General features: G+C 47.0%; 1 protein-coding gene across 1 annotated transcript in view; it reads right to left on the bottom strand.

Moving 5' to 3' along the window:
* Window positions 1-27,529, bottom strand: part of LOC142282745 (uncharacterized) — a 58,308-nt gene that overhangs the window by 14,515 nt on the left and 16,264 nt on the right. Inside the window, exon 2 of the mRNA XM_075333022.1 lies at window positions 25,674-25,801. Within this exon, the coding sequence (XP_075189137.1) occupies window positions 25,674-25,763 (90 nt within the window). The 5' untranslated portion in view covers window positions 25,764-25,801. The remainder of the gene's footprint in view (window positions 1-25,673; window positions 25,802-27,529) is intronic.

Raw genomic sequence — 27,529 nt, 5'->3', positions numbered from 1 at the left:
GCAGTCTGTATGCAGAGTCACAAAAGAAAAATATATTGTCCGAATAAATCACCATAAAAAAAAAAAAAAACAAAAACAAAACCCTACACAAGACGATTTTGCATATCTCAAGAAATCTAATTTTCCCTGCAAAGTTAATTTAATCATTCAGGTATGAGCAGGAAACTAAAATGTGAAATCCTGAACTTAAAGGGTTAATCGAACTCTTCTCCAGTTGGGACAGGTCACATTCCATTCTCATTCCCTCTATGTTAAACTCCAGATAGCCTTTTTAACTTCCCGCTCTGTTCTTCGGACATACTGTATTGTTTAATTAGTTTACAATAATATGGATATAATACCTTATGACATCATTGGGGTAAGTCTTAAGATTTTTAGATTAGCTAACACGGTACAATGATATGTATTTACCTGCCCCTATTCTTCTTTTTAATATATAATGCTGCTGGACTTTTAAAATACCAATTGTTTTATGCGGGCAGTTACATCTTTCTATAACCAATTCTTCAAGATTTTCACTTATTTATATCTGACTTGCATTTATTGGATAGCTGAGTAACCACACTATTTTTTACTATTTAAATGTTTTAGACATGTATATCAGAAAACACCTCTCCCCCTAAAAAAGATAAAAAGTTTAAAGGGGAGGGGTTAAGAAGTTTGGACAAAAGAACCATTGAGAGGGGCCTAGCTAAGCTGGGTGTATACGGGGAGTGTCTACATTATTATGCATTTATGCGCTCTGCTATTGGCTACTATTCTATAAAAACCTACATTTATGCATGATTCCTATTCAGGACGAAGGATTCAAAATAACAAATTACCGTATTTTTCGGACCATAAGACGCACTTTTTTCCCCCCAAATGTTGGGGGAAAGTGGGGGGTGCGTCTTATGGTCTGACTATAAAGCTGCGGGGAATGAGGGTGCCGCGGTGGAGCGGGTCATCGGCGGCACGAGCAGGCTGTAGCAGCCTGCCGTGACCACGTGGGCCCGCTCATTACATATGCACGCCCATCCTCCCGCCCATCATCTCTCAGCGAAACCGGCGCTGACAGGTGGGCGGGGTGATGGGCGAGGGGGGGTGCGTGCATAATTAACAGCCGGCCGTGATCACCCCTGGCAACTACAGCCTGGAGTGATCATGTGCGGCTGTATTCACTGCCCCCCGTGCATCATTATCAGCACGGGGTGCAGTGAATCAGTGCACTCACCCGTCACCGTGTGTGGAGCCGCCCCCCTGCAGCATCGCGTCTTCCTGTCTGTGCCGGTCAGCTGATCTGGACACTAGCGGCGCGCACCGCGATGACGTCATCGCTGTGCGCGCCGCTAGTATCCACCAGAATCGATCAGCTTACCGCCGGGCACAGACAGGAAGACGCGATGCTGCAGACAACGGTAACGGCTCCACACAGCGGCGCTGCAGCTGAGACAGAGATCGGTGCTTCAGGGAGTGAGGAAAGGTAAGTATAAACGTTTATGTTTTTTTTTTCCTGTGCCACAGGATACAGGCCATTTACCAGGATGGGGGCATATCATGAGCAGGATGGATGGGGGCATATCATGAGCAGGATGGATGGGGGCATATCATGAGCAGGATGGATGGGGGCATATCATGAGCAGGATGGATGGGGGCATATCTTGAGCAGGATGGATGGGGGCATATCTTGAGCAGGATGGATGGGGGCATATCTTGAGCAGGATGGATGGGGGCATATCTTGAGCAGGATGGATGGGGGCATATCTTGAGCAGGATGGATGGGGGCATATCTTGAGCAGGATGGATGGGGGCATATCTTGAGCAGGATGGATGGGGGCATATCTTGAGCAGGATGGATGGGGGCATATCTTGAGCAGGATGGATGGGGGCATATCTTGAGCAGGATGGATGGGGGCATATCTTGAGCAGGATGGATGGGGGCATATCTTGAGCAGGATGGATGGGGGCATTTCATGAGCAGGATGGATGGGGGCATTTCATGAGCAGGATGGATGGGGGCATTTCATGAGCAGGATGGATGGGGGCATATCATGAGCAGGATGGATGGGGGCATATCATGAGCAGGATGGATGGGGGCATATCATGAGCAGGATGGATGGGGGCATATCATGAGCAGGATGGATGGGGGCATATCATGAGCAGGATGGATGGGGGCATATCATGAGCAGGATGGATGGGGGCATATCATGAGCAGGATGGATGGGGGCATATCTTGAGCAGGATGGATGGGGGCATATCTTGAGCAGGATGGATGGGGGCATATCTTGAGCAGGATGGATGGGGGCATATCTTGAGCAGGATGGATGGGGGCATATCTTGAGCAGGATGGATGGGGGCATATCTTGAGCAGGATGGATGGGGGCATTTCATGAGCAGGATGGATGGGGGCATTTCATGAGCAGGATGGATGGGGGCATTTCATGAGCAGGATGGATGGGGGCATTTCATGAGCAGGATGGATGGGGGCATTTCATGAGCAGGATGGATGGGGGCATTTCATGAGCAGGATGGATGGGGGCATTTCATGAGCAGGATGGATGGGGGCATTTCATGAGCAGGATGGATGGGGGTATATCATGAGCAGGATGGATGGGGGTATATCATGAGCAGGATGGATGGGGGCATATCTTGAGCAGGATGGATGGGGACATTTCATGAGCAGGATGGATGGGGGCATTTCATGAGCAGGATGGATGGGGGCATTTCATGAGCAGGATGGATGGGGGCATATCATGAGCAGGATGGATGGGGGCATATCTTGAGCAGGATGGATGGGGGCATATCTTGAGCAGGATGGATGGGGGCATATCTTGAGCAGGATGGATGGGGGCATATCTTGAGCAGGATGGATGGGGGTTATATTATTAGCAGGATGGGGGGTATATGAGCAGGATCATATACAAGGCAGGAGGATCCTTATCAGAATGGGGTACCTTAGTAGAGAATTTGGGGACATTACCCCCATAACAGTGTCAGCAGCAGATCCTCGCCCCATAACAGTGTGTCATGACCATATTTTTTGGTTAAAATTTTATTTTCCTATTTTCCTCCTCTAAAACCAGGGTGTGTCTTATGGTCAGGTGCGTCTTATAGTCCGAAAAATACGGTATGTACTTGTAAACTCTTAATTCTCACCAGGCTAAAAGAATCCCAAAAATCTTCCAATTATCAAAAAAATGCTTTAAGATAGAAAACCCAATACAATTACATGTACATTCAACACTTGGTCAAAGTTTTATTCTCCTGTCTCTGCTGTTCCTCCACAGCTCCTTAGCCCCCCTTTCTAGATGTGGGGGCAGTGGTACCTGTGGAGCAATGTGCATTCCAGCTTGCGAAGGGGTGCTGTGCTGCCTGTCTCTTCCCCAGCTTTCTTTGTTAGAATGATCCTGTTAGGAGCATTTTTGAAACTGAACTAAGAAGTGATAACTCCACAATCTTATCATAGATTCTTTACACTACCCATGTCAATCGTACTGGGCTGCAACGTTTTCTCTCGAAGCAGGGCTGTGGAGTCGTGGAGTTGGAGTCGGTATAAAATGCACCGACTAAGACTCCTAAAATATATAATAAATTGGGGACAGTAGTGCAATGCAGAGTGTGATGGACATTTTTTCATAGGAATTTGGGAAACGTATGAAATGTCCTATAAATGTCTGTTCTATTTCTGATCTAAGGCTACATTCACACACAGCGTTTTTTGAGGATACGTTTTTCAGCTGCAAAAGCAGATCAGCTTTTTAAAAAAAATGCATTACCTGAAAGGTTTTTGAGCTCATAAATAATGCTTTCAATAGCAAAAGCAGATTAGAAAAACACCACACAAACTGACATGCTCTTTTTTAGTGAAGATCCTCACAAAACGCTGTGTCTGAATGTCCTATCTTGAAACCCATTGCCTTTGCTGGATGCCGGAGTCACTGCATTTCACTGAATTATTTTGAAATCAATGTTCGATAAGTTTGTAACAAGAAGGAAATTGTTAGTAAGACACTGGCAGTAAAAGCTAGCGCATCATCATCAGCCAGTTTCTGCAGGCCTTAGTGGAAAAAGTTCTGCAAGATTAGGAACGCAAAAAAGAACAGGTTCTTGCCATTGTAACGAACAATGCTTCAAACATAAGTACAATTAAACTGATGAATGAGAGTAATGAACAACATCTAGAGGAAAATTTAGGATTTAGTATGTGTGAGAAGGAGCCGCAGCGCTGCTCATGTAACTGAGGAACAAGCAGATATTACAACAGAAGAACGACAAAATAATACTTTAGGAGTAGATCTTGTTAAAGCTGCTTCAAATCACTTTCATATTCATCACATGCGCTGTGTTGTGCACACGCTGCAGCTGGCAATAAGAGTCTGCAAAAGAGACCCTGGTTTCACACATCCGTCTTTTCGCCAATTTGGCGGATGCGGCGCACTCCAGTACAGTGTATACAGTACAGTGGCAGAGCGACAAACGACTGTCACATGCTTTCATGTGCCCGGAGCATGTGACCCGGACGTTGTGGTGCTGCCACTGTACTGTATCGTACTGTACTGGCGTGCGCCACATCTGCCAAACAGTCGAAAAGCCGTATGTGTGAAACTGGGCGGACATGCTGGAAATCTGATTGGAAAAGTAAGGAAGTTGGTTATTGCCGCCAGAACCCCTAAAATTGATTCCATCTTGAAGAGACGTGCTGGAAAGGGGCAATTGTTGATCAAGCCACTCGGTGAGGCAGCACTTATTTAATGACTGAGCGAGTCCTTGAACTAAAATCGTTTCTTAGAGATATGGTGAACCCTCAAGTAACCTTAAATGAAGGTCAATGGACACAGGTGGCTAAATTGAAGGAATTGCTTAATCACCCATTTACCGTTACTAAAAAATTACAAGCTGAGGATTTAACTCTTGGCATTTTCATAAGGGAGTGGAAGAACTTGCTATTTAGCCTGTCCCAAAGAGGAGGTTTAATCACAGATGGCATTTCTGCTTCAATGAAACGGAGAGAGACACAGCTATTGGAAAATAAAATTCTTCTGGCAGCTGTTTATGTGGACCCAAGTCATCATATACTGCTTGATGATCAACAGCTTACTAAAGGAAAAGAAGCTTTGAGTGATGTAGCAGTTAGGATGAGCGGCTACAGGACTGCCAGGCGCAAGAGGACTTGGGGCCTGACAGTGCTACTGCTGCCATATCTTCATCCTCATCAGATGAGGAGTTTAACTTTGATAAGTATTTGGATGACATGGAGCAGCAAAGTGTTGCCGCAAGGAAAAAGATTTCACTTAGTCTCCTATAGCAGCAGATTGGCCAGATTTCAGTAAAATTTTTCACTTGCTCTCAAAGAAATAGAAAAATTCAACCGTTCATCAAAACTGACTGTGCATGAGGCCATTCCTTTATACCCGGAAATTCTTAGAGATGCTGCCCATGTGGTTACGGCTTTGCCTCCAACCAAGGTACTGTAGAGAGGTTGTTCTCTAGCCTTAATATTACTAGGTCAGATTTGAGGTCATCTGCGAAGGAGGATCTCTGATGGAGGCAATTCTATTTCTTAGAACAAATTCATAGACTGCACAAATGTTATTTAGTATGTTTTTGTTGAAAACTGTTTTTTGCCACTTACATAGTGTATTACATAGTGTTATATATAACACACACATATATATATATATATGTGTGTGTTATATATAACACTATGTAATACACTATGTAAGTGGCAAAAAAAGTTTTCAACAAAAACATACTAAACACTAACATTTAGTATATTGCTTATATTTAAGTAAAAAATAGATTGTAGTACAATGTGAACATCAGACATTTAATCATTTTTATGATACAATAATCAAGATATTTAGATAGAACATAAAGAAGGGAATTTTGTTTACTTACCGTAAATTCCTTTTCTTCTAGCTCTAATTGGGAGACCCAGACAATTGGGTGTATAGGCTATGCCTCCGGAGGCCGCACAAAGTACTACACAAAAGTGTTAGGCCCCTCCCCTTCTGCCAATACACCCCCCGTGCTCCCACGGGCTGCTCAGTTTTGGTGCAAAAGCAAGAAGGAGGAAAAAATAATTATAAACTGGTTTAACTTCAATCCGAAGGAAACTCTGAGAACTGAAACCATTCAACATGAACAACATGTGTACACAAAAAAACAGGGGCGGGTGCTGGGTCTCCCAATTAGAGCTAGAAGAAAAGGAATTTACGGTAAGTAAACAAAATTCCCTTCTTCTTTTTCGCTCTATTGGGAGACCCAGACAATTGGGACGTCCAAAAGCAGTCCCTGGGTGGGTAAAATAATACCTCGTAAGAGAGCCGTAAAACGGCCCTTTCCTACAGGTGGGCAACCGCCGCCTGAAGGACTCGTCCACCTAGGCTGGCATCCGCCGCAGCATAGGTATGCACCTAATAGTGCTTCGTGAAAGTGTGCAGGCTCGACCAGGTAGCCGCCTGACACACCTGTTGAGCCGCAGCCTGGTGCCTCAAAGCCCAGGACGCTCCCACGGCTCTGGTAGAATGGGCCTTCAGCCCTGAGGGAACCGGAAGCCCAGCCGAACGGTAAGCTTCGATAATTGGCTCCTTGATCCACCGAGCCAGGGTTGATTTGGAAGCCTGTGACCCTTTACGCTGGCCAGCGACAAGGACAAAGAGTGCATCCGAGCGGCGCAGGGGCGCCGTACGAGAAATGTAGAGTCTGAGTGCTCTCACCAGATCTAACAAGTGCAAATCCTTTTCACATTGGTGAACTGGATGAGGATAAATAGAGGGTAAGGAAATATCCTGATTGAGATGAAAGGGGGATACCACCTTAGGGAGAAACTCCGGAACCGGACGTAGAACCACCTTGTCCTGGTGAAAAACCAGAAAAGGGGCTTTGCACGACAACGCTGCTAGCTCAGACACTCTCCGAAGTGAAGTGACTGCTACTAGAAAAACCACTTTCTGCGAAAGGCGTGAGAGAGAAATATCTCTCATTGGCTCGAATGGTGGTTTCTGAAGAACCATCAGCACCCTGTTTAGATCCCAGGGTTCTAACGGCCGCTTGTAAGGTGGAACGATGTGACAAACTCCCTGCAGGAACGTGCGTACCTGTGGAAGTCTAGCTAGGCGCTTCTGGAAAAACACAGAGAGCGCTGAAACTTGTCCCTTAAGGGAACCGAGCGACAAACCCTTTTCCCGTCCAGATTGAAGGAAGGACAGAAAAGTAGGTAATGCAAATGGCCAGGGAGAAAAACCCTGAGCAGAGCACCACGACAGGAAAATTTTCCACGTCCTGTGATAAATCTTGGCGGACGTTGGTTTCCTAGCCTGTCTCATAGTGGCAATGACTTCTTGAGATAACCCTGAAGACGCTAGGATCCAGGACTCAATGGCCACACAGTCAGGTTGAGGGCCGCAGAATTCAGATGGAAAAACGGCCCTTGAGACAGCAAGTCTGGTCGGTCTGGTAGTGCCCACGGTTGGCCGACCGTGAGATGCCACAGATCCGGGTACCACGACCTCCTCGGCCAGTCTGGAGCGACGAGGATGGCGCGGCGGCAGTCGGCCCTGATCTTGCGTAACACTCTGGGCAACAGTGCCAGCGGAGGAAACACATAAGGGAGCTGAAACTGCGACCGATTCTGAACTAAGGCGTCTGCCGCCAGAGCTCTGGGATCTTGAGACCGTGCCATGAACGTTGGTACCTTGTTGTTGTGCCGGGACGCCATGAGGTCGACGTCCGGCACCCCCCAGCGGCAACAGATCTCCTGAAACACGTCCGGGTGAAGGGACCATTCCCCTGCGTCCATGCCCTGGCGACTGAGATAATCTGCTTCCCAGTTTTCCACGCCTGGGATGTGAACTGCGGATATGGTGGAGGCCGTGGCTTCCACCCACATCAAAATCCGCCGGACTTCCTGGAAGGCTTGTCGACTGCGTGTGCCCGCCTTGGTGGTTGATGTATGCCACCGCTGTAGATTTGTCCGACTGAATTCGGATCTGCTTGCCTTCCAGCCACTGCTGGAACGCTTTCAGAGCAAGATACACTGCCCGAATTTCCAAAACATTGATCTGAAGCGAGGACTCTTGCCGGGTCCACGTACCCAGAGTCCTGTGGTGGAGAAAAAACCGCTCCCCACCCTGACAGACTTGCGTCCGTCGTGACTACTTCCCAGGATGGGGGTAGGAAGGATTTCCCCTTCGACAATGAAGTGGGAAGAAGCCACCACCGAAGGGAAGCTTTGGTCGCCTGAGAGAGGGAGACGGTCCTGTCGAGGGACGTCGGCTTCCTGTCCCATTTGCGTAGGATGTCCCATTGAAGAGGACGCAGGTGAAACTGCGCGAAAGGGACTGCTTCCATTGCTGCCACCATCTTCCCCAGGAAGTGCATGAGGCGCCTCAAGGGGTGTGACTGGCCTTGAAGGAGAGATTGTACCCCTGTATGTAGTGACCGCTGCTTGATCAGCGGAAGCTTCACTATCGCTGAGAGGGTATGAAACTCCATGCCAATGTATGTGAGCGATTGGGCCGGTGTCAGATTTGACTTTGGAAAAATGAAGATCCACCCGAAACTCTGGAGAGTCTCCAGGGTAGCGTCGAGGCTGTGTTGGCATGCCTCTAGAGAGGGTGCCTTGATCAACAGATCGTCCAAATACGGGATCACCGAGTGACCCTGAGAATGGAGGACCGCTACTACAGTAGCCATAACCTTGGTGAAAACCCGTGGGGCTGTTGCCAGGCCGAATGGCAGTGCCACGAACTGCAGGTGTTCGTTTCCTATGGCGAAGCGCAAGAAGCGCTGGTGCTCTGGGGCAATCGGAACGTGGAGATAAGCATCTTTGATATCGATCGATGCAAGGAAAACTCCTTGGGACATTGAGGCGATGACGGAGCGAAGGGATTCCATCCGGAACCGCCTGGTCTTTACGTGTTTGTTGAGAAGTTTCAGGTCTAGGACAGGACGGAAAGACCCGTCCTTCTTTGGGACCACAAACAAGTTGGAGTAAAAACCGTGGCCCTGTTGATGAAGAGGAACAGGGACCACCACTCCTTCTGCCTTCAGAGTGCCCAGCGCCTGCAGAAGAGCCTCGGCTCTCTCGGGAGGCGGAGAAGACCTGAAGAATCGAGTCGGGGGACGAGAGATGTACTCTATCTTGTAACCGTGAGACAGAATGTCTCTCACCCAGCGGTCTTTTATTTGTGGCAGCCAGGTGTCGCAAAAGCGGGAGAGCCTGCCACCGACCGAGGATGCTACTAGAGGAGGTAGAAGTCATGAGGCAGCCGCTTTGTTAGCGGTGCTCCCAATGGCCTTTTTAGGACGTTACTTAGACCGCCATGCATCAGAGTTCCTTTGTTCTTTCTGAGACCTTTTGGACGAGGAGAATTGGGACCTGCCCGCGCCCCGAAAGGACCGAAACCTCGACTGCCCTCTCCTCTGTTGGGAGAGGTTCTGCTTGGGCTGGGGTAAGGATGTATCCTTTCCCTTGGATTGTTTGATGATTTCATCCAGGCGCTCGCCAAAGAGCCTGTCGCCAGAAATTGGCAAACCGGTTAAACGCTTTTTTTGGAAGCGGAATCTGCCTTCCACTCCCGTAGCCACAAGGCCCTGCGGACTACTACCGAATTGGCGGTCGCAACTGCCGTACGGCTCACAGAGTCCAGGACAGCATTCATAGCGTAAGACGCAATTGCCGAGGTCTGGGAGGTAATGGAAGCCACTTGTGGCGCGGCCGCTTCAATTTTCGCTTGACCTGCTGATATAGCTTGTAGCGCCCATACGGCTGCGAATGCTGGGGCAAAAGAAGCTCCGATAGCTTCATAGATGGACTTCATCCAGAGCTCCATCTGCCTGTCAGTGGCATCTTTAAGCGAGGCCCCATCTTCCACTGCAAGTATGGATCTAGCCGCCAGTCTGGAGATTGGAGGATCCACTTTGGGACATTGAATCCAACCTTTAACCACTTCCGGGGGAAAAAGATAACGTGTATCCTTAAGGCGCTTAGAGAAACGCTTATCCGGACAAGCATGGTGATTCTGGATTGCCTCTCTGAAATCAGAGTGGTCTAGAAACATACTCTGTGTACGCTTGGGGAACCTGAAGCGAAATTTCTCCTGCTGAGAATCAGACTCCTCCGCCGGAGGGGCTGAGGGAAGAATATCCAGCAACTGATGAATGGATGCAATAAGATCATTCACTATGGCGTCCCCGTCTGGGGAATTAAGATTGAGAGCGCTCCCAGGATCAGAATCCTGATCAGCTGTTTCCGCATCATCAACCAGAGAATCCCCCCGCTGAGACCCTAAACAATATGATGTCGAGGGAAATTCTAAGCGGGGCTCGCTTAGACGATCTGGGGCTAGGTTCTAAGTCCGAACCCTCCGTCTGGGATGTATGAGATACCCCGTGAGGACATTGTTGGTCCAACTGAGGGGGGTCAGGGAACAATGATTCAACAGAGTCCCTTTGCTGAGATACCGGTCTGGACTGCAAGGCTTCTAGTATCTTAGCCATAGTCTCAGAGAGATGATCCTTAAAGGCTGCAAACTCAGTCCCCGTCACCTGGACAGTGTCAACAGGTGGCTCCCCCTGGGCCCCTCTTAGCAGAGGATCCGGCTGAGGAAGTGTCACAGGGGTCGAACACTGTACACAATGAGGGTCAGTGGAACCTGCCTGTAGCTGGGTCTTACATGCGGCGCAGGCAACATAATAAGCCTGTGTTTTGGCACCCCTGCCTTTTATGGGCGCCATGCTATAGTTTTCCCTGAGTAACACAATAGGGTATATAGCCAGAAAGAACTGTGCTCATACAGTGTAAATTATATACAGTACACAAATAATGTACCCATACAATACAGCACCATGGGGCTAGCACCACATGTGCTGTTTACCAGCCGCCTAAGCGGTTGTGAGGCCACCAGAGACCGTGTCTGGGTCTCCCATGAATATGTCCCTCTCTGCAGCGTCGGTGGAGCTGACAGGAATGGCTGCGGCGTCCTGACGAGCTGAGGAAGCTGTGGGCGTGGCCTAGAAAGAGCGCGAAACGGGCGCTCATACTGTGTACAGTGAGGGGAGTGGAGCATGTAAATCATACTCCAGCCCTCATTGCTGCTCGCTCCGTGCAGCGTCCCGCCCTTCCCCTGCCTGTCAGGGCTGAGGGCGGGAGAAAAAAAAAAAAAGGGAAACTAGGCCGCAATGAAGCCGGGGACTGTAGTAATAAACGCGGCCGCCGTAAAAGCGCGGTCGCGTGAAAGTCCCCGGCGAACTACAAGTCCCAGCCGCGCCGCAGTGTCCCGTGGCAACGGCAGTCAGTGCGGTAGCCCTTACATATAAACACACTCAGCGACGCTGAGTGTGTAATGGCACATATAGACCCGGTCAGCGCCGCGGTCCCCGGTGCACTAGCACACCCAGCAAAGCTGAGGTGATGCCGTGCGCGGTCCCCATAGGGATACAGAGTACCTTTAAGATGCAGGGCCATGTCCCTGAACGGTATCGGCTCCTATCCATCAGGCTCCACAGGAGTTGTGGATGAAGCCCGGTCTCAGTGCCTGGAGACCGATAAGATCCCACTTCACCCAGAGCCCTAAGGGGGATGGGGAAGGAAAAACAGCATGTGGGCTCCAGCCGCCGTACCCGCAATGGATACCTCAACCTTAACAACCCCGCCGACAAAAGTGGGGTGAGAAGGGAGCATGCTGGGGGCCCTATATGGGCCCACTTTTCTTCCATCCGACCTAGTCAGCAGCTGCTGCTGACTAATCTGTGGAGCTGTGCTGTGCGTGTCTGACCTCCTTCGCACAAAGCAAAAAACTGAGCAGCCCGTGGGAGCACGGGGGGTGTATTGGCAGAAGGGGAGGGGCCTAACACTTTTAAGTGTAGTACTTTGTGCGGCCTCCGGAGGCATAGCCTATACACCCAATTGTCTGGGTCTCCCAATAGAGCGAAAAAGAAATATATTTATTGGAATACAAGTTTAGAACACAAAAAACTAATAAATTGTAAATAAATATGTAATTATATTTTACATGCACACAAGATATATATGTAATCTACTGTATATTACATATTCTATAACATTTGCAATTTATTACAGTTTTTGTGTTCTAAAGTTGTATTCCAATAAATAGATTTTATGTTCTATCTAAATATCTTGATTGTATCATAAAAATGGTTAAATGTCTGAAGTTCACATTGCACTACAATAAATTTTTCACTTAACTATAAGCAATATTTGTGTGCGTTGGAGTCGTGGAGTCGGTGCAAGGGAAATTGAGGAGTCAGAGTCGGAGTCGAAGGTTTGGCTTACCGACTCCACAGCCCTGTCCCGAAGGTACCCACAACTTCTTACAATCCTTCAGCTCATGCAGGAAACAATTTCTTCTTGAACAGAGTATACATAGTGCTTTAATTGGACTGGCCAGCTCCAATCAGAATCCTTTCCCACCTCGCTGCGTACGGGAGGACGTCCTTATGACATCCAACGTATGAATAGTATATACCGTTCTTCATACGTTCCTTTCCGGCTTCCAAGCAATAGTGGCACATGTACGAATACACAGGGGAATACGCTGATTCTAACACTATCGTTCACCTGAACTCTCTCCCACCTCCTTGCCATGTAAAGAGGACACAATTCCCGCATCCAACATATGGATACTATACTTCCCTTCTCCATGTGTTCCTATTTCTCCGGATATAGACACTGCAATAAATGTGATACAAACACAGGGAAAGCATTGGTTCCCATATCTACCTGTTCCAAATTCCAAACAAACTCTGTCATTCCTACAGATCGCAGCAGCTGCGGGCAGCTGTTGCTCACTAGCCTAGTGGCCCTCCTCTTTCTTCTCCTAATTAGTCACAGATGCTGTGAGCAGCGCTAGTCTCTTGCTGCTGCTACTAAAAATTCCTCACTCGCAGCTCCTATTCACTGATCCCCCTGCTCTTCCTCCTCACTTGCAGCAGCTCCGTAACACACGAGCAGTCAGATCCTAATGACCTACACCCAGCACTCAGGTAGTCTGGGTTCTTCCCTTCTCGAGGTCATCGGCGAGCGACAGTCAAACCGCTAGGTCTTCGGTGTTCTACCTTTCTCCGGACTAGACACTGCACAGCTTTCTCCAAGGATTTCCCGAGCTACACCTCACAAAACCTGGGAAACACACGTTCGCCAGAAGGCTTGCCACACTCATCAGGAGGGCTTTAAACTAGAAGAAGAGGGGATGGGAGAAAAAACAGCAGACAAGAACATGCAGCAGAAGGACAAACTAATCAAGGATACTAGATGCCGTAAAGAGGACCCAAGACAGGGTACTAAGAAGGAAGCTAAGAAAAGGGGAGCAAAATTTCTTTCCTGCATGCTGACCAATGCAAGAAGCCTTACCAATAAGATGGAAGAACTGGAGCTGGTAATGTATGAGGAGAAATACGACATAGTAGGAATAACTGAGACATGGTTAGATGACAGTTATGACTGGGCGGCTAACCTGCAAGGATATGAATTGTTTAGGAGGGATCGTAAAAAAAGGAAAAGGGGTGGAGTCTGTCTATATATAAAGTCCAGTTTAAAGCCCAGACTAAGAGAAGATATTCAAGAGGGAAATGAAGAGGTGGAGTCTCTATGGGTGGAGATACAAGGAGGGAAAAATAATAAAATCCTCATAGGGGTTTGTTATAAGCCACCAAATATAACAGAAACCACTGAAAATGTATTATTGAAACAAATAGACAAAGCAGCAAATCACAATGAGGTGATTATTATGGGGGACTTCAATTACCCCGATATAGACTGGGAAACTGAAACCTGCATATCTCAGAAAGGAAACCGGCTTCTGTCAGTAACTAAGGATTATTATCTGTCCCAACTTGTGCCGGGCCCAACTAGAGGGGCAGCCCTTCTGGACTTAATTTTAAGCAACAGGCCAGATAGAATAACAGACGTACGAGTGGATGGGCACCTCGGGAATAGTGACCACAATATAATACAACTCCACTTGTCCTTCAGTAAGGTGCCTTGGAGGGGGGTTACAAAAATGCTGAATTTCAGGAAAGCAAAGTTTGATCAGCTTAGAGAAGACCTTCGCCAAATTGATTGGGACAATGTCCTCAAAAATGGGAGCACAGAAAATAAGTGGGAAATTTTTAAATCGGTATTAAACACCCACTGCGGGCTAGCCATACCATACAGAAATAAAAGGGCTAGGAACAGGAGAAAACCAATGTGGCTAAATAAGGATGTAAAAGGGGCAATGAATAATAAGAAAAAGGCATTTAAAAAGCTAAAACAAGAAGGCAGCGAAGAAGCATTAAAAATATATAGAGAAAAAAATAAAATGTGTAAAAAAAAATCAAATACATTTAGCAAAAGTAGAAACTGAGAGACTCATTGCTAAGGAAAGCAAAGCAAATCCCAAACTATTCTTTAATTATATAAACAGAAAAAAAGATTAAAATTGATGGTGTTGGCCCTTTAAAGAATAATGAGGGTAAAATCATAGAAAGCGATGTGGGAAAAGCAAATGTCTTAAATACTTTTTTCTCAACTGTGTTCACACAGGAAAAGCATATGCCACGGGAAATGCAGAGTGATAATGTAAACGCTTCATTAAGTATGACCTGCCTAACCCAGGAAGAAGTGCAGAACCGACTTAGTAACATTAAAATTGACAAATCACCAGGCCCTGATGGCATTCACCCTCGGGTATTAAGGGAGTTAAGTAATGTGATAGACAGGCCTCTATTCCTTATATTTAAAGACTCCATAGAAACTGGGTCTGTTCCACTGGATTGGCGGCAAATGTGGTACAAATATTCAAAAAAGGGTGCAAAAGGGAACCTGGAAACTATAGGCCGGTAAGCTTAACATCTGTTGTGGGTAAAATGTTTGAGGGGTTTTTAAGGGATACTATTATGGAATGTCTCAATGTTAATAATTGTTTAACTCCATATCAACATGGATTTATGAAGGATCGCTCCTGTCACACTAACCTGATCAGCTTCTATGAGGATGTAAGCTCTCACATGGACCGAGGAGAATCATTGGATGTCATTTATCTCGACTTCGGTAAAGCATTTGACACTGTCCCACATAAAAGACTGCTAAGTAAAATGAGAAAGCTTGGGCTCGGGGAAAAAGTGTGTGTAGATGGGTAGGTAGCTGGCTTAGTGGTAGAAAACAAAGAGTGGTTATTAATGGCGCATACTCAGATTGGGCCAGGGTTACTAGTGGGGTGCCACAGGGGTCTGTATTGGGCCCCCTACTATTTAATATATTTATTAATGATCTGGTGGATGGTTTACAGAGTAAAATATCAGTATTTGCAGATGATACAAAACTATGTAAGGTAGTTAACAAAAGGAGGACAGTTTGCAACTACAGATGGATTTGAGTAAATTGGAGAATTGGGCTGAAAAATAAGAATTATTCTTACCGTTAATTCGGTTTCTAGGACCTTCCACGACAGCATAGGAGGTTGTCTCTCCACGCCCTAATTGGGACAGGAAGCACAAGAGGTTAAAAGGACCCTCCCACCTCCCATAGCCAGTGTCTTACAAAGAACCCATAGCATATGAGAAGTACAAACACATCCAGGAATATCAAGGATAAGGGAGGGAATTACGTGCTGTCGTGGAAGGTCCTAGAAAACCGAATTAACGGTAAGAATAATTCTTATTTCTCTAGTCCCTTCCACGACAGCATAGGAGGAATACCAACGAATTGACACCAAGGGGGTGGGGGGGGGGGGGGGGGTCGAACCACAGCCTGCAGGACTTTCCTGCCAAATGCCAAATCCCTGTTGGAATCCAGATCCACACGATAATGCTTCGTGAAAGTACGGAGGGAAGACCACGTAGCTGCCTTGCAGATCTGCTCAGGAGAAGCCCCTGCCCGTTCAGCCTAGGAGACAGAGGTAACCCTGGTGGAGTGCGCCGTAAATCCGGTAGGCGAAGACAGATGCTGAGCGAGGTAGGCTTCTCCAATGGCCCGCACAATCCAGTTGGCAACAATACTCAGCCACCTTCCTGCCCTTATTCTGACCAAAGGGCTGAATAAATAAGGTATGATCAATACGCCAAGGTGCAGGAAGATCTAGGTAGCGCAACACCGTCCGACGAACGTCCAAAGAATGGAACACTTCCTTCCCCGGAGTCCGAGGATGCTGACAGAAGGAAGGCAGGACGATTGACTGAGAACGGTGAAATCTGAAACCACCTTGGGAAGGAAGGAAGGGTCCAGCTGAAAGAAAATGACGTCATCTCTGACGGTCAGGTAAGGCTCCCGGATGGATAATGCCTGAAGTACCCCGACTCTCCGAGCGGACGGAATAGCCACGAGAAAAGCAGTCTTGTGAGAGAGAGAACGGATTCTACAGGAGGACAGAGGCTCAAAGGGCGACAGAGAGTCCGGTAAGGACCACATTGAGATCCCAGCAAGGTGTCAGGATACTCTGCCGCGGACAGAGCCTACTAGCGGACACCATGAAACGGCGGATCCAGCGACGATCTGCCAGAGCCGTGTCAAGACTGCACTGAGTGCCGAGAGCTGCATCTTCAGGGTGCTGGGCCGAAGGCCTAAGTCTAATCCACTCTGGAAGTTGAGAATCTGCGCAATGTGAGGCCGGAGCGGGTCAGGAGGCCGAGAACCACACCAGGAGGAAAATCTCATCCAGATTTTATAGTAAATACTATCAGTCACGGGTTTACGGTTCTTCTGCAGAGTAGCCACGACCTTGTCAGAAAGTCCTTGGGCCTTCAGTGCACGGGCCTCAGAAGCCAGGCAGCCAACTTGAGTTTCTGGGGGTCCGGATGGAATATCGGATCCTGAGACAGTAAACTGGGGTCTGAACCTAGGAGGACCGATCCGTCGATTCGGAGAGACAGGATCAGGCTGTACCAACTCCGCCGCGGCCACAGAGGAGCTACCAGGATAGTCGTGGTTCCGTCGTCCCTGATCCTCCTCAGGGTTCGTGCGAGAAGAGGAATAGGCGGGAAGGCGTAGGCGAGGCAAAAGGAACAATTGTGGCAGAAGGCTTTCACCCCCAACGCGTTGTCCTGAGGGTTCAGGGAGAAAAATGTTGCGACCTTGCGATTTCCTGCTGAAGCAAAGAGGTCTACCTCTGGAGTACCCCACCTTGCCACCAGAGAGCAGAACACCGCTTGGTCCAGACTCCACTCCCCTGGGTGAACATCCTGATGACTCAGGAAGTCTGCTTGAAGGTTTAGGGATCCTTGTAGATGGACTGCAGAAAGGGATAGCAGGGACTGTCCTGCCCAGTGGAAGATCCGGGAGGACACGGACTTCAGGGCGCCTGAGCTAGTACTGCCCTGATGGCGGAGATGTGCCACTGTGGTGACATTGTCCGAGTAGACTAGGACGTGAGTGTCCCGGACGAGATCCTGGGCAGCGAGGATGGCTTCTCCGACCGTCCTGAGTTCCCGGTGGTTGGAGGACTGGGTGCCGACATAAGGGCTCCAGACCCCCTGAAACGGAGAGTTTGCCACCATAGCCCCCCAGCCCCTCTGGCTGGCATCGGATGTCAGTGTAACCAGGGGTGGCCGGGTCCAGGCAACCCCTACCATCAGGTTGTTGGGACACAGCCACCAGAGAAGGGACGAGGAGACGGTTGCCGAGAGGCGAAACCGGTGTTCAGGGAGGAAGGGAGTCCAACCAATGAACCAGGATACGATCCTGTAGACAACGAGAGTGGGCCGGAGCCCACAAGACTGAGGGAATGCAGGACATCATAGAACCCAGGGCCTACATAGCGCCTCGAAGGGTCGGGTGCGCTTGTCTGTGAAGCGTCGAGATCTTGGCCAGCAGCGTCAAACTGTGATCCTCTGGGGGAAGGATGCCTGTCTGTCGGAGTCCAACCCTGCAAACGGAGGAAGGCGACCACCTCAGCCATGATCTTTGAAAAGAGTCTTGGAGCCGAGGAGAACCCGAAGGGAAGTACGTGTAATAGGAAATGAAGCATGTCCCCTCCCCAATTTTGAGGTACTGCCTGAGACAAGGATGGAAGGGCACCTGAAACTAGGCGTCCCTCAGGGCTATCGAGGCCAACAGGTGGTGGAGACCGAGTAGGGGAACAACAGAATTCACAGACTCCATTCTCGAAACGTCGGTATCTGACCCGCTGGTTTGAGACGCTTCAGATTGATGATAATCGGGACGTCTCCAGATGGTGTTTTGACAAGGAAGAGATGGAGTAGTGACCTACCCCTACTTCCTGACTCGGGACTGAGGAAACGACCCCCGAATGTATTAACTCCCGAATCATCGAGAACAGGAGATCCTGAGAACCCTGTGACGACAGGGCTGCGACTCGGAGGCCTGGTGGAGGTGGGGGGAGAAGGGGGGCGGGGGGGAATTCTACCAATAGACCCTCTGAGACGAGCATGTAGGACCCATGGGCAGGCGGGGAAGGTCCGCCACTGGGGAAGAAAGGCAGAGAGCCGTCCCCCCACCCGAGCCGACTCACTGATTGTCATGCTGAGGACTTTGTGGATGGGAAGGGATGAAAAGATTACTCCCCCTACCCTAAGGGTAGCTCCAATGCCATACTCCCCTTTCCCCCTTGGGCTGGGAGGCCCGAGGCACGAAAGGACCGTTGCCTGGAGGGTGTCGGATCCGGCAGGCCTGACGATCAGTCGCCTTCACCAGAATGTCATCCAGGGCAGGCCCAACACTAAGTCCCCCATAAACGGAAGGGAGCAAGCCTCAGTGTGGAAGTAGAGTCCCCACTCCAAGCCTTAAGCCTAGAGCTCGTCTGTCCGAGTTAGACAAGACTGAGGACCTGGCAGCCAGGCGGACCTACTGCACAGAGGTATCTGCCAACTAGTAGCCTTCCTAAGTAAGGGAAGGGATTCCCGTAACTCATCCCTAGGAGTACCCCAGGAATATGAGCCTCAACTGGTCGAGCCTCCGAAGGAGGGACAGGGGGACATAAGCGGATGCAATATGGGCCCGAATGGGAGAAGACGAAGCCTCCCAGGACTTCTTCATGAGACTCTCGACCTACCTATCAGATCCCTAAGCTGGGAATCGGCCGCAAAGGGGAGCGCTGTTTGTATAGCGACCTTGGCCACCTGCATGGGAATCTCCCAATGCAACCCAGAACTCTCCAGGGGAATCTGTGTGAGAGGACACTCCGGAAAGCTCCTCAGGGAAATCCCATTCCTGAGAGAAGATCCAGGACAGTAGCATGGACAGAAAAACCCCATTGCCCAGTGGTTTTCAGGTCCGCGAACATTTCGCCCTTAACGGAGGGGAGGACCTACTCATCCTCCAACCCCATAGTGCTCCTAACTGCTCCACTAAGATCCCCCAATCGCCTGAGGGAAAAAGAAAAAAAACCGGTCAGGCCTCCCGGAGGAAAAACCTTTATCGGGACCCTCCGAGGCGGAATCAGGGCCTCATGATCAGACGACTGGAGGTCTCTTTTTTGTGGCAGAAGGGTCAGCAGCAGGGAGGGGGGCTAGTGAGGCCTGAATCTCCTGTATCATCATGGACCGCAGCTTGGCACAAGGGACGGTGTTCAGCCCTAACAAGCTATACATACGATGCCTGCCCTCTCCACTCAATGGAAACAGAGAGGCGTCATCAGAGACCAGGCAGCTAGCCCATGCCCTGATACAGCAATATCCAGGAGCGTCCACTGGGATTCAAACTCCCAAGCTCACACACCCAAGGTCATCAGCTTACCACTAGCCCATGGAAGGGACATATGTACACTGCTGGCAAAGTTTCTCTCAGCCTTGCACACTTGTCAGACTTGACACATATACCAGCAGGCACATCCTCTAGGAAACTACAGACCAGAATGAGCCACCATGTCAGCCTGAAAACAGGCATAAGGGACCGTCCCTCAGCCTCTTACTGTGGCAGGGGAAACGCTGGGCTCTGCAGAAGCAGAGGAAGACATGGCAGTGCACACAGAAGAATCCTTACCGTGGTTCTGATGCCTTCAGGGCAGCCTTCCTGTGGAAAAGGCCTGCCCCCCTCCAGCGACTGGCGACGTTCCCCGCTTCCCGCATCAGGTCCCTGACAGGCCGTGGAAGCGACGGCGTGTCCCTCACGCTGCCTCCGCGATCGGAAGTGCCCATACCGGAAAAAAAAAAAAAAAAAAAAATCGAGACCGGAAGTCCCGCCCGCGGCAGCACTTCGGGGTCGCACTGCAGCGTGCATGCAGGAGGCGGCCGGCGGCTCAGGGAGGACGCCGGCCGGGGAGCTACACAGCCTGCATCACCCCAGAGGAGCTCCGGAAGGCTGGAGCAGCGGTCCCCCACAGAGTGAGGGAACAGTATGGGAGGAGCGGCGAAGGCCCAACCGATACTGCCCGGCTAAGGTAGGGAGAAAAAAAAAAACCCAAAAAAAACATATACTGTAGTTCGCCGGCCACCACAGCATAGGAGAAAAAATAAACCTCTCCATGCCCCATGGGGACAGGAAAGACACTGGCTATGGGAGGTGGGAGGGTCCTTTTAACCTCTCTTGTGCTTCCTGTCCCAATTAGGGCGTGGAGAGACAACCTCCTATGCTGTCGTGGAAAGGACTAGAGAAATGGCAAATGAGGTTTAACACAGATAAGTGTAAGGTTATGCACATGGGAAGGAGAAACAGATGCTACGATTACTTGCTAAATGGGAAACCGCTGGGGAAATCAGACATGGAAAAAGACTTAGGCATCTTAGTGAATAAGAATCTAAATTGGAGTGCCCAGTGTCAGGCAGCTGCCACCAAAGCAAATAGGGTGATGGGATGCATTAGAAGAGGTCTGGGGGCACGAGATGAAAACCTCATTCTCCCTCTGTACAAATCACTCGTCAGACCACACTTGGAGTATTGTGTGCAATTTTGGGCACCGGTGCTCAAGAAAGACATTACTGAACTTGAAAGGGTTCAGAGGCGGGCTACTAAAATAATAAATTGAGTGGGTGCATTACAATACACGGAAAGGTTATCAAAATTAGGTCTATTTACTCTAGAAAAGAGAAGACTTAGGGGAGACCTAATAAATATGTACAAATATATCAGAGGGCCATATAGAGATCTCACCCATCATCTGTTTATACCAAGGACTGACAAGAACAAGGGGGCATTCTCTTCGATTGGGGGAAAGAAAATTCCTACATCAGCATAGAAGAGGGTTCTTCACGGTAAGAGCAGTGAGGCTCTGGAACTCTCTTCCTGAGGAAGTGGTGATGGCCACTCACTGAATGAATTTAAGAGAGGAATGGAGGCTTTTCTTGATAGCAAAAGTATAGAAGGTTATAAATAGCATAATCTTACAGGTAGATAGAAGAGCGACCTAGATTATTAGAGGAATGGGTGGGCTGCAACACCAAGACAGGTTATTACACTTGGGGTTATTTAGTTTGGAAAAACAAAGGCTTAGGGGGGGATCTAATCACAATGTATAAATATATGAGGGGACAGTACAAAGACCTTTCCAAAGATCTCTTTACACCTAGGCCTGCGACTGGAACACGGGGGCATCCGCTACGTCTTGAGGAAAGAAGGTTTAATCATAATCACAGACGAGGATTCTTTACTGTACGAGCAGTGAGACTATGGAACTCTCTGCCGCATGGTGTTGTAATGAGTGATTCACTACTAACATTTAAGCAGAGCCTGGACGCCTTTCTTGAAAAATATAATATTACCAGTTATGTATATTAGATTTTATGACAGGGTGTTGATCCAGGGAACTAGTCTGATTGCCGGATGTGGAGTCAGGAAGGAATTTTTTTTTCCCCATTGGAACTTGTTTGACACATTGGGTTTTTTTTGCCTTCCTCTGGATCAACATCTTAGGCCACGGGTTGAACTAGATGGACTTAGAGTCTCCCTTCAACCTTAAAAACTATGAAACTATGAAACTACATGCAAAACAACACATACAATGTATATGAAGCCTACCGTGGTCCAAAAATAAGGGTGATCAAGTCCTCCATCATCGGACAACCCTTGGTTACTTGCGGAGCAGCCTATGCATCCGAAAAGTGGAAGATCTGACCCACTCTTTCGATGCCACACGATTAACGGGCGCCAGCTGTTGAGGTGAGACTACAATGGGTCTCTTAAGGTCTGACTGCCGTGTTCAAATTATATGGTCATGTGTGCATTTCGAGAAAGAATAAAATAACGGACTATGAGTCAGTTATGTCTTTCTCTCATGACCGCCGCCGCCAGTGATTCTGTTTCAGTTTATTGTTTGGGAAACTTTATAGTTCAGGAGAAGTAAAGGGTGTAGACAAAATATAGTCCAATCAAATATCGTAGGCTGGACTCAGGACGTATAGGAATTTGCATAGTCTATGCTGGATTGATTGTTCCAACCTTTGGGAATTCCTGTTTCTCAACTTCTTGGGCATTGTCCAGGATGTAGGAGCCATCTTTAAGTTACATGTGCTGGTATATTGTATTAAGGAAAATCACTGGATAGAGATTATATATATATATATATATATATATATATATATATATATATATATTTATTTATATTAATATTAGTAAGAAACAAAAGCATTCATAAATACGTGTGTTAGGTTACATCAACTAAACTATATCTTTGAGTCTATGAAATGGCTGAATTAAGTATTTTTGGTTACTTAATTCTTATCCTCAACAAAAGGACCCGCAATTGTGGAGTCACAGATGCGGCTATCTCAAGGCGGCTCCGGCACGTCCTCACATTTAAGAGGGAAAATTGAAAGCAAAAAGGACTTTGTGTGCCAAACATACATTCCAACATAATTAGTCTATCCCAATACCAAGCAATTGCATGTAAAAATGATTTTATTAAATACAAAAAGGTATTTAATAAAGTGGTATACCCACTCAGCAGATAATATAGAATATACAGGAGTTTACTCCTCCACTCAGCAGATAATATAGAATATACAGGAGTTTACCTCTCCACACAGCAGATAATATAGAATATACAGGAGTTTACCTCTCCACTCAGCAGATAATATAGAATATACAGGAGTTTACCCCTCCACTCAGCAGATAATATAGAATATACAGGAGTTTACCTCTCTACTCAGCAGATAATATAGAATATACAGGAGTTTACCCCTCCACTCAGCAGATAATATAGAATATACAGGAGTTTACCTCTCCACTCAGCAGATAATATAGAATATACAGGAGTTTACCCTCCACTCAGCAGATAATATAGAATATACAGGAGTTTACCTCTCCACTCAGCAGATAATATAGAATATACAGGAGTTTACCCTCCACTCAGCAGATAATATATACCGGAGTTTACCTCTCCACTCAGCAGATAATATAGAATATACAGGAGTTTACCCCTCCACTCAGCAGATAATATAGAATATACAGGAGTTTACCCTCCACTCAGCAGATAATATAGAATATACAGGAGTTTACCCCTCCACTCAGCAGATAATATAGAATATACAGGAGTTTACCCTCCACTCAGCAGATAATATAGAATATACAGGAGTTTACCTCTCCACTCAGCAGATCTGTATATTCTATATTGAGTTTACCCTCCACTCAGCAGATAATATAGAATATACAGGAGTTTACCCTCCACTCAGCAGATAATATATACCGGAGTTTACCTCTCCACTCAGCAGATAATATAGAATATACAGGAGTTTACCCCTCCACTCAGCAGATAATATAGAATATACAGGAGTTTACCCCTCCACTCAGCAGATAATATAGAATATACAGGAGTTTACCCTCCACTCAGCAGATAATATAGAATATACAGGAGTTTACCTCTCCACTCAGCAGATAATATAGAATATACAGGAGTTTACCCTCCACTCAGCAGATAATATAGAATATACAGGAGTTTACCCTCCACTCAGCAGATAATATAGAATATACAGGAGTTTACCCTCCACTCAGCAGATAATATAGAATATACAGGAGTTTACCCTCCACTAAGCAGATAATATAGAATATACAGGAGTTTACCCCTCCACTCAGCAGATAATATAGAATATACAGGAGTTTACCCTCCACTCAGCAGATAATATAGAATATACAGGAGTTTACCTCTCCACTCAGCAGATAATATAGAATATACAGGAGTTTACCCTCCACTCAGCAGATAATATAGAATATACAGGAGTTTACCTCTCCACTCAGCAGATAATATAGAATATACAGGAGTTTACCTCTCCACTCAGCAGATAATATAGAATATACAGGAGTTTACCCCTCCACTCAGCAGATAATATAGAATATACAGGAGTTTACCTCTCCACTCAGCAGATAATATAGAATATACAGGAGTTTACCTCTCCACTCAGCAGATAATATAGAATATACAGGAGTTTACCTCTCCACTCAGCAGATAATATAGAATATACAGGAGTTTACCCTCCACTCAGCAGATAATATAGAATATACAGGAAATTACCCTCCACTCAGCAGATAATATAGAATATACAGGAGTTTACCCTCCACTCAGCAGATAATATAGAATATACAGGAGTTTACCCTCCACTCAGCAGATAATATAGAATATACAGGAGTTTACCCTCCACTAAGCAGATAATATAGAATATACAGGAGTTTACCCCTCCACTCAGCAGATAATATAGAATATACAGGAGTTTACCCTCCACTCAGCAGATAATATAGAATATACAGGAGTTTACCTCTCCACTCAGCAGATAATATAGAATATACAGGAGTTTACCCTCCACTCAGCAGATAATATAGAATATACAGGAGTTTACCTCTCCACTCAGCAGATAATATAGAATATACAGGAGTTTACCCCTCCACTCAGCAGATAATATAGAATATACAGGAGTTTACCTCTCCACTCAGCAGATAATATAGAATATACAGGAGTTTACCCCTCCACTCAGCAGATAATATAGAATATACAGGAGTTTACCCTCCACTCAGCAGATAATATAGAATATACAGGAGTTTACCCTCCACTCAGCAGATAATATAGAATATACAGGAGTTTACCCCTCCACTCAGCAGATAATATAGAATATACAGGAGTTTACCCTCCACTCAGCAGATAATATAGAATATACAGGAGTTTACCCCTCCACTCAGCAGATAATATAGAATATACAGGAGTTTACCCTCCACTCAGCAGATAATATAGAATATACAGGAGTTTACCCTCCACTCAGCAGATAATATATAATATAAAGGAGTTTACCCTCCACTCAGCAGATAATATAGAATATACAGGAGTTTACCCCTCCACTCAGCAGATAATATAGAATATACAGGAGTTTACCTCTCCACTCAGCAGATAATATAGAATATACAGGAGTTTACCTCTCCACTCAGCAGATAATATAGAATATACAGGAGTTTACCTCTCCACTCAGCAGATAATATAGAATATACAGGAGTTTACCTCTCCACTCAGCAGATAATATAGAATATACAGGAGTTTACCCTCCACTCAGCAGATAATATAGAATATACAGGAGTTTACCCCTCCACTCAGCAGATAATATAGAATATACAGGAGTTTACCCCTCCACTCAGCAGATAATATAGAATATACAGGAGTTTACCCTCCACTCAGCAGATAATATAGAATATACAGGAGTTTACCCCTCCACTCAGCAGATAATATAGAATATACAGGAGTTTACCCTCCACTCAGCAGATAATATAGAATATACAGGAGTTTACCCTCCACTCAGCAGATAATATAGAATATACAGGAGTTTACCTCTCCACTCAGTAGGAAGATGATCTCTAAGGCGAAGTCTATTATTCTTCTGGTAATGTCATTCTTGTCATCCATTGTTCGTAAAAACATTCAGGAGAAAAGTGGATGGTTTAAAGGAATCTTCAAAACTGCCAAAAAAAAAAAAAAAAAAAAAAGATGTAGTAAATCATAGGGGACAAGAATACATGTAAGATAAAGAACCTCGCCTAACAAGCGATGAGAGAAGCTGCCCTCTTTCCCACCTTTGAAGACATTTACGAATGGGTTATTTCTTACAATCCATTTATTATACAGATATGAACTTCTTTTCATTTAGAAACACTTTTTTACATCCTTGAAAAAACAAGTATAAACAGATGACACCCTGTGAGCTATAGACGTGCATTTCCACCTACAAGAGAAAGTGAACAAACCGCACAGAAAGCTTTATATGTCCTATGTAGAAGAATTAAGGATGAGGATTTTTGAGAAGATTTAGCACGAAAGAAGGGAATTTTGTTTACTTACCGTAAATTCCTTTTCTTCTAGCTCCAATTGGGAGACCCAGACAATTGGGTGTATAGCTACTGCCTCCGGAGGCCACACAAAGCACTACACTTAAAAGTGTAAGGCCCCTCCCCTTCTGGCTATACACCCTCCCGTGGGATCACGGGCTCCTCAGTTTTAGTGCAAAAGCAAGAAGGAGGAAAGCCAATAACAGGTTTAAAGACAAATTCAACCCGAAGAAACATCGGAGAACTGAAACCATTCAACATGAACAACATGTGTACCCGAAAAAACCAAAAATCCCTAAGAAAACAGGGCGGGTGCTGGGTCTCCCAATTGGAGCTAGAAGAAAAGGAATTTACGGTAAGTAAACAAAATTCCCTTCTTCTTTGTCGCTCCTAATTGGGAGACCCAGACAATTGGGACGTCCAAAAGCAGTCCCTGGGTGGGTAAAAGAATACCTCGTGATAGGGCCGTCAAACAGCCCTGTCCTACAGGTGGGCAACCGCCGCCTGAAGGACTTGTCTACCTAGGCTGGCGTCCGCCGAAGCGTAGGTATGCACCTGATAATGCTTGGTAAAGGTGTGCAGACTCGACCAGGTAGCTGCCTGGCACACCTGCTGAGCCGTAGCCTGGTGCCGTAATGCCCAGGACGCACCCACGGCTCTGGTAGAATGGGCCTTCAGCCCTGAAGGAACCGGAAGCCCCGCAGAACGGTAAGCTTCAAGAATTGGTTCCTTGATCCACCGAGCCAGGGTGGATTTGGAAGCTTGCGACCCTTTACGCTGACCAGCGACAAGGACAAAGAGTGCATCCGAGCGGCGTAAGGGCGCCGTGCGGGAAATGTAGATCCTGAGTGCTCTGACCAGATCCAACAAATGCAAACCTTTCTCAAATTGATGAACTGGATGAGGACACAAGGAAGGTAATGTGACATCCTGATTGAGATGAAAGGGGGATACCACCTTAGGGAGAAACTCAGGAATCGGACGTAGAACCACCTTGTCCTGGTGAAATACCAGGAAGGGAGATTTGCATGAGAGCGCCGCTAGCTCGGACACTCTCCGAAGAGACGTGACCGCTACTAGAAAGGCCACTTTCTGTGAAAGACGAGAAAGGGAAACATCCTTCATAGGCTCGAAAGGCGGCTTCTGGAGGGCAATTAGAACCCTGTTCAGATCCCAGGGCTCTAACGGCCGCTTGTAAGGAGGGACGATATGACTAACTCCTTGCAGGAACGTGCGTACCTGAGTAAGTCTTGCTAGGCGTTTCTGAAAAAATACAGATAGCGCTGAGACTTGTCCTTTAAGGGAACTGAGCGACAAACCTTTTTCCAACCCGGATTGCAGGAAGGAAAGAAAAGTAGGCAA

Source organism: Anomaloglossus baeobatrachus, unplaced genomic scaffold (genome assembly GCF_048569485.1).
Source record: "Anomaloglossus baeobatrachus isolate aAnoBae1 unplaced genomic scaffold, aAnoBae1.hap1 Scaffold_52, whole genome shotgun sequence".
In the NCBI taxonomy this organism is placed as follows: Eukaryota; Metazoa; Chordata; class Amphibia; order Anura; family Aromobatidae; genus Anomaloglossus; species Anomaloglossus baeobatrachus.
Note: the sequence above shows the minus strand (reverse complement) of the source record. Positions and strands in the feature narration are given on the sequence as shown.